The sequence below is a fragment of the Macaca nemestrina genome, chromosome 8 (assembly GCF_043159975.1).
Source record: "Macaca nemestrina isolate mMacNem1 chromosome 8, mMacNem.hap1, whole genome shotgun sequence".
Lineage (NCBI taxonomy): Eukaryota > Metazoa > Chordata > Mammalia > Primates > Cercopithecidae > Macaca > Macaca nemestrina.
The window spans coordinates 93,580,341-93,589,144 of record NC_092132.1 but is presented as its reverse complement, the minus strand read 5'-3'; the positions used below and the strand labels follow the sequence as shown (position 1 = coordinate 93,589,144).

The 8,804-nt window shown below is 36.4% G+C and overlaps 1 protein-coding gene across 5 annotated transcripts in view; it reads right to left on the bottom strand.

Annotated features, from left to right (window-relative positions):
- Positions 1 to 955: 955 nt before the first annotated feature.
- LOC105463377 (protein-L-isoaspartate (D-aspartate) O-methyltransferase domain containing 1) overlaps positions 956 to 8,804 on the bottom strand; it is an 81,590-nt gene continuing 73,741 nt past the window's right edge. For all 5 annotated transcript variants that reach the window (XM_011710435.2, XM_011710433.2, XM_011710431.3 and 2 more), the window contains one exon: positions 956 to 4,070. In XM_011710435.2, the coding sequence (XP_011708737.2) occupies positions 3,703 to 4,070 (368 nt within the window). In that variant the 3' untranslated portion in view covers positions 956 to 3,702. The remainder of the gene's footprint in view (positions 4,071 to 8,804) is intronic.

The following is an 8,804-nucleotide window of genomic DNA, read 5'->3' as shown; positions in this document are numbered from 1 at the left end:
ACAAAACAATTTTTTAAAAGAAATTACTCAATAAAAAATTTTACAAAAGACTTGAACAGCACTTTGCAGAAAACCAAGAAACACTTGTAGATAAAACCCCCTTAATAAATAACCTTCATGAGTTACAAAGTTCCCTAAGAAGATATTTCACACTGCCAAACAGGCAAAAGTCTGTCATGTGTAGGTGAAGATGTGGAATAACTGGGATATTTAAACATTGCTAGAAGAAACATACTGTTAAACTATTTGGGAAACAAATTTGCACCACCTAGGTAAAAGTGAATAGAAATGATTTCCTACGACCCAGTAATTCTACTCCTAGATGTGAACTCTAAGCAGACTCACACATGTCACAAGACATAAAAGAATGTTCACAACTGAACTATTGAGGGGACAAAAAATGTCCACCAACAGTAGAATAAACTGTGAAGTGTGAATGTAACAGAACAACATACGACATGGGGCAATCGCAGAAAGGTAATGTGAAAAAGAGAGCTGCCGAATGCATACAGTAGGATCCTAGCATGTATGAAGCCAAATACATTGTTTAGAGATGCAGGCATGTGATAAATTGAGAACAAAAGGCAGATTATGATAAACACAAAATCCCGCCTCCTGAGCAGGGAGGGATTAAGATGTGGTTGGGAAGGGGCACACAAGAGACTGTAAAGCTATCAGTTGAACCTAATGGGTACACACATATGTACCTACATGTACACTAAATTATTTCTTATACTTCATATTTTATAAATTTCCCTATCTACTGAATATTTCATAAAAATAAATTTTAAAAAACTTCCATACTCTTCAGAGATGGCAATAGTCAAAAGACAGTGAGATGTCCAAATAAAGACAACTGTATGCCATAATTGAGCATATCCATAGGTATACTGAGATTGCCTATATTTAAAAAGAAGAAGACAAACATAAAAGTCAGGCCATGGGAGAATAATGCTTAATTATACGTAATTGTTTATTTAAAATAATTTTCCAAGTCTTCCAATGATTTAACAGGCTTTGCTTCACTTTTATCATCTCAAACAGCTAGAAATCAACACACACTTTTTGTATTGTATTTTACCACTATGTATGCTATTTTAACATTTTTCTTTATTAAGAACCAAATATATTGACCAATAAGCAGTATATATTTAAATTATCTTCTTGGGTAGCTCTGAGGTTGCTGATGGCTTCTTGGGATTAATCTGATGCTGGAAGCTATCTTAGGCCCTGTCTCTAACTCACTATGTTTCAGGCAAAACATGCCACAGTTCTAGGTCTGTTTTCTCATCTGCAAAATAAACACCCAAATTAGATGATACTTGTTGTTTTATCTGGCTATAAAATTCCATCACTGTATTCCCCATCATTTTCACTTACTTTTACTTAATCTTTATTTACTAATTTTCCACCTATAAAGCATAATTTTCCATACTCAAGTAAACATAAATTCATTTAAAAAAAACACAAACCCAAAATATTCTTATTCTATCTGCATTAATAGATAAAAAGGCTTTAGCTCTAATTCTCATTTTTTATTTCTACCTCTTAAAGTCAATGATAAAGTCACAAGTGTAAAATGAATGCATTTAAAAACATAAAAGATACACTTCAATGACAAGAAATATGCAAAGATCATGAAAATCTACTGTACACTTTGCCAAGGTCAAAGAATAAAAGACAATATGGAAAAGTCAATCTTCAAATATATCCTTAACAAAAACTCTCTCCTACATAGTAAAAGCATCATCTAAACAGCAGCTCCAACCAAAAAATTTTTTTAAAAAAAGCAGGGGAGATGGGACAGATAACTTTCTCCAGGTTTTCCAGATAAAAACATGTGGTCACCAGGAATTCAAGGTAACTTCAAAAGCCGCATTTAATTCAAAATAAAATGAACATTTCTGACAGATGAAAACAGTATGAAACTAATTTTTCTTCTTTCCTAGATACAAATGATATGGGGCATTTCTTAACAGTTTAGTAATCATCTAAGAATAACTGTAGAAATAACCCCAATTCTACCATCCCAGCCACTGGTACAAAACAAACACCTTCCATGAAACTGTCTTTCACGTAACTAAAATATCCTCACTTACTTGGAACAATTTCGTGCTTACATGATCACAAACACTTGTTTTTAGATGCTGTGGGATTATTGGAGCTGAGATTTTTGAAACAATATCTGAATCTTAGCAGAGAGGTAATAATCCTTTCACTATACATTGATTGGGCTTCCTTAACCAAATCTGAGCAACTACTATAATAATAATGCTGGTGGTAGTCCATGATACTCTCAAATTTTTCCCTTTAAGAAATATATAAGCCATGTAACTGTAGCAAATATGTTACATTGTACACTTTCTTAACCCGGAATGGCTGTTTTCAGGCCTTATTAGGAAAACAAACAAACAATGGTAGTTACTACCTGTTTTTTATCATTCATAAGCTACAATAAAGTTCAAATATGGACAGTTTAATTGTGTGACATTAAGTAAAAAATGAAAACCATTATAGTTTTACCAAAAGAAACACAAAAAATATGGGAAGAAGTGAAATGAACAGGGCATAGGTCCCAAAGATTACATTATGATTCTCAACAGGATTTTCAAAACAAAGGGTATCTACATACAATTTCTGTGAATATTTCTTATACTAGAAAGATCCAAAGCAAATGTAGGCTCAGCCCTACCTTGTCAAAGATAAATATTCAGATAAACTAGAAGTTCCATCTGCTAAAGTGCATCCGCTGACCAGGTCCACCCTGGCCCTGCTACTTACAGCCATCCAAGAAAGTGGCCTCACTCATGCTCATTCACTCATTCTGTGTCCTATCAAGAGTCACACAAAACAATGGTTTTGCTTTTTTTAAAAAACCAAATACTTTATATGGTGAACTACAGAAAAAACAATTCTAAATATACTTTTAAAATTCTAGAGAGTTGAGATAACCTTTCTTTAAATACTGAAAATGTAAAGGGTCCATATAAAGAGTTGTATTAAGTATATACTTTCTATTTTAATAATTCACTTGCTGTGCTCTTAAAATCTCTATGAGAGAAGCAGATATTTTACCCATGTCTTTTGGTAAGAGATTCAAAAGCAGAAGTAGCAGGGCTGTAAAATTTCATAAAATTTGTGGGATTTTTTTTTAAAGCTAAATTATTCAATATCTTGTATTGTTATTGCACTCATGTATTGCCCGGAATATATATACAGCAACCCAGCAACAGTGATTGCAACACAAATAAGGTAAATAGATCTACAAAGCATTTGATTTCCTTATTAGATAAATGAAGTTTTCATAGAGGAAATGCAAACAACTGCAATTCAGATCAGGTTATATAAGCTTAACAATTATTTAAACCTTATATAAAATTAAATCTAACCCTCACCACTACAAATCTGTAAGGAATCAGAAAAGGATTTATAGTACACAAGTCTTGACTACTGTTGCATTCCACTTTGAAACCACTCTAAGCTAAAACAACATTTTACCAAGATTTAAAGAAAAATAGATTTTATAAAAGGGATTCTTTTATTCACTGAATACATCATTTGTGTTACTGACAGAAACAAGTGATAATTTTTTTCCACTATAATTTGCTCTGATGAAAGAAGTAATTCTTTTAACTCCTAACAAATGCTACATTTTCAAGACTAAAGGAATTATCAGTAGGCATTCTTTCTTCTTGATCTAAGTTATTTGTCTCTAAAATATGTCAAGTAAGCTTTTAAAGATTCAGGGAGGGGCAGCTTCATGATTTTTTCTCTCAGTAAATTTTGAGGTGGCTCCTCTGGCTTCATCGCTTCACTGTGATCTTTTTCTTCCTCTTCTTTGTTATCTTCTTCCATTTTTTCATCCTCCTCACTGTCTAGAGGCTGAGGAATAAGCTGATTACCCACAAATACGTAAGTGTTAATTCTCTGTTTAACTCTCTTTCTTTTCCTTTTGGGTGGAGCCCTTTGAGGAATCCCCTTGGCCTGCATCTCATCATTTATGAAATTTCTAAGTGTGCGTCGAATGTAAATACGAGCCAAGTCCTGTAGATTCCTGACAGCACAGGGAGCTAAAAACAAACACAAAACACAAGAAAGAAAACATTAATCTATTGTTCACTTTTTTTTCATAAAACAAAACGTGTTTCTTAGCACATTTTAGAAAATACACAAAATATAAAAACTCTACCTTTCATCTAACAAAGGTTTCGGAGTAGTCATCATATGCCAAGGACCAATGGATAGCACAGAAGTTAAAATGTACAGGGGCGTGTGTGTGTTTGTGTGTTGGCATTTATATGCATAAAAGTTCTCTGGAAGCGTAAGAATTTAGAAACAGGGTACATGACCATGAAATAATTAGGAGACAAGAGCAGGAGAGAGACTATCCTGCATATCTTTTATACTTTTTGATGTATAAATCATACGAAAAGTACTATCTATTCATAACAACAGAAGTGAGATCCCATCCCCTATATAGTTTTTGTTTCTTTGTTTTGAAACAAGGTCTCACTGTAGCCCAGGCTGATTGTGTAGTGGCACAATCATGGTTTACTGGAGCCTCAACCACCCAGGCTCAGGTGATCCTCCTGCCTCAGCCTCCCAAGTAGCTGGGACAGAAGTGCACGCCAGCACACCTGGATAATTTTTAAATTATTTGTAGAGAGGGAATCTTACTATGTTGCCTAGGCAGGTCTCTTTAACTCCTGAGCTCATGTGAGCCTCTCATCTCAGCCTCCCCAAATATTGAGGTTACAGGTGTAAGCCATCATGCCCGGCCCTCTATATGTAAAAATGAACAAAAACCATCTGCTCTGCCCATTTTCCAAAATTGTTCACTAAGTTGTTTAACATTCATCAATAAGTAAGTATTAACCTATATCTGCCAGGCACTGTTAAAGAACCCATGTAGACACACTGGATGATTTAGATCACCAAGTCTGCACTCTCTGCACTTATGCAACTTACATAATCAGGGAGGAGTTGGTAAACAAAAATCAATTATAAAGAAGAAAAATAAGGAATACAAGAAAAAAAACAAAACATCAATGATATGACATAAAAAGTGGGGTTCTGGTTTCTTTCTTTTTTGTTTTGAGACAAGAGCTTTGCTCTGTCACCAGGCTGTAGTGCAGTGGCGTGATCTCAGCTACTGTAACCTCCGCCTCCTGGGTCCAAGTGATTCTCCTGCCTCAGCATCCTGAGTAGCTGGGCCTACAGGCGTGTGCCACCACGCCTGGCTAATTTTTTGTATTTTTAGTAGCGATGGGGTTTCACTGTGTTAGTCAGGATGGTCTCAATCTCCTGACCTTGTGATCCACCCGCCTTGGCCTCCCAAAGTGCTGGGATTACAGGCACGAGCCACCACACCTAGCCCTGGTTGCTTTCTATTGGGTGGTCATAAAGGTCTCCCTGAGAAGATCATGTCCTAGCTAAGATCTAGATGATGTAACAGCCATGTAAACATCTTGGAGGCAGAGGGAACAGCAGAGCCCTAAAAGGTAAACGAGCTTAGCATGTTAAAGGAGCTGAAGGAAGGCTAGTGCAGATGAAGTTCGGAGCATGAGAATAGCCGGAATACTTTGGTAATCCACTTGAAATATGAACACACTCTAATGGAGAGTGGCAGTATAGATGGGAGAGATGGACAAATTCCAGGTATAATACATTCTGAAGATAGGATGGAAACGGATTGGCTGTAGGGGATGAGGGAGGGAAAAAAATAATCAAGGAAAACATCTAAGGTTTTGGCCTGAGCAACGGGGCAGATGCTGGTATCAGTTACTGACATGACAAAGACAGAGGAGAGAACAGGTTGAGAAGAAAATTTTAAAATGTACTTAGTTTGTGTTAGATGTGAATTGTCTATCATTTATCCAAAGTGGAGATTTCAGAGATAATTAACAACTACAATGTCATACTCGTCACCATTTTCAATGTTTTACAAGTAATAACTCAATGTTAGGAGATTACGTACTGAATGCAGGTTTTGACTGCAGAGGGTATGCTGCCTTTCCCACCATAAGCCACCATAAGATCACGACTCTGGAGCTCAGGGGCAAGGTCGGGGCTGGAGATGCTAATCCCATGTCAGCAGCCCATCGTGACATGCAAAGACCAAGAGTAGAGGAAAGCACCCAGAACTAAGCCTGAGAGAGCTCTGTAAAGGAACAGAGTGAAGAATAAATCTACCCTAAAGTTTTAGAAATTATAAAGGAGCTAGGAAATAGAAACTGTATCAGTCTTTTCAGCTGATCTTGGCTCTTGAATTTTTCTGTTACTGGTATTCTCTGTCAACACTGTAATTATGTTCTTCCTTTGCCAATACTGCATGCTATTCCAGCGATGTATCTTTCAATCCTAAATCATCAGAGGAATACCTGAAATTTATCAAGACCAACTGGACCCAGCATGGAAAAAGATTCAGACTTGACTTTAGTAGCTGCTAACACTCAGAACTCCTAAAGTAGCAGTCATGTGAGCTTCATTTAAAAGTTCTTTTGGGCCAGGCACAATGGCTCAAGCCTGTAATCCCAGCACTTTGAGAGGCTGAGGCAGACGGATCACTTGAGCCCATAATCTTGAGACCAGTCTGGACAACATGGTGAAATCCTGTCTCTACAAAAAAAAAGAAAAATTAGCCGGGCATGGTGGTACATGCCTGTAGTCCCAGCTACTCAGTAGGTTGAGATGGGAGGATCATCTGAGCCTGGGTAGGTCAAGGCTGCAGTGAGCCATGGTCATGCCACTGCACTACAGCCTGGGTAACAGAGTGAGACCCTGTCTCAAAAAATTTAAAAAATAAAATAAAAAAGTTCTTTTGACTGACACAAAACCTTTTAGATAAGTCTCAGTCCTAATTATTCAAACATCCTCCATATTGTCTATTCCTTAAGAGTACCTTGTTTCCAATGCCTCCAGTTATGAGATTAGGATTTAACAGATGAGACAATACTAATCCTGACTGCTAGGAAAACTTATTTTAAATTTAAATAGAAAAAGAGGGAATCCTCCCTAACTCATTTTACGAGGCCAGCATCATCCTGATACCAAAACCTGGTAGAGACACAACAAAAAAAGAAAATTTCAGGTCAATATCCCTGATGAACATCGATGGGAAAATCCTCAATAAAATACTGGCAAACCAAATCCAGCAGCACATTAAAAAGCTTATCCACCATGATCAAGTCTGCTTTATCCCTGGGATGCAAAGATGGTTTAACACAGGCAAATCAATAAACGTAATCCATCACATAAACAGAACCAACAACAAAAACCGTATGACTATCTCAATAGATGCAGAAAAGGCCTTTGACAAAATTCCACACTCCTTCATGCTAAAAAAACTCAACAAATTTGACATTGATGGAACATATCTCAAAATAATAAGAGATATTTATGACAAACCCACAGCCAATATCATACTGAATAGGCAAAAACTGGAAGCATTCTCTTTGAAAACCAGCACAAGACAACGATGTCCTCTCTCACCACTCCTATTCAACATAATATTGGAAGTTCTGGCCAGAGCAATCAGATAAGAGAAAGAAATAAAGGGTACTCAAATAGGAAGAAAGTAAGTCAAATTGTCTCTGTTTGCAGATGACATGATTGTATACTTAGAAAACCCCATCATCTCAGCCCAAAATCTCCTGAAGCTGATAAGCAACTTTAGCAAAGTCCCAGGATACAATTCAATGTGCAAAAATCACAAGCATTCCTATACATCAAGAACTCCTAAAGTAACAGACAAACAGAGAGCCAAATCATGAGTGAACTCCCATTCACAACAGCTACTAAGAGAATGAAATATCTAGGAATCCAACTTACAAGGGATGTGAAGGACCTCTTCAAGAAGAACTACAAACCACTGCTCAAGGAAATAACAGAGGACACAAACAAATGGAAAAACATTCCATGCTCATGGATAGGAGAATCAATATCATGAAAATGGCCATACTGTCCAAAATAATTTATAGATTCAATGCTATCCCCATCAAGCTACCATTGACTTTCTTCACAGAATTGGAAAAAACTACTTTAAACTTCATATAGAACCCAAAAAGAGCCTGCATAGCCAAAACAATCTTAAACAAAAAGAACAAAGCTGGAGGCATCACACTACATGACTTCAAACTATACTACAAGACTACAGTAACCAATGGTACTGGTACCAAAACACATATACAGACCAATGGAACAAAACAGAGGCCTCAGAAATAACACTACACATCTACAACCATCTGATCTTTGACAAACCTAACAAAAACAAGCAATGGGGAACAGATTCCCTACTTAATAAATGGTGTTGGAAAAACTGGCTAGCCATATGCAGAAAACTGAAACTGCACACCTTCCTTACACTTTACACAAAAATCAACTCAAGATGGATTAAAGACTTAAACATAAAACCTAAAACCATAAAAACCCTAGAAGAAAACCTAGGCAATACCATTCAGGACATAAGGATGGACAAAGACTTCATGACTAAAACACCAAAAGCAATGGCAACAAATGAAAAAACTGACAAACGGGATCAAATTAAGCTAAAGAGCTTCTGCACAGCAAAAGAAACTATCATTACAGTAAACAGGCAACCTATAGAATGGGAGAAAATTTTTGCAATCTATCCATCTGACAAAGGTCTAATATCCAGAATCTACAAAGAATTTGAACAAATTTACAAGAAACAAACAAACCCCATCAAAAAATGAGCAAAGGATATGAACAGACACTTCTCAAAAGAATACATTTATGCGGCCAACAAACATATGAAAAAAAGCTCATGATCACTGGTCATTAGA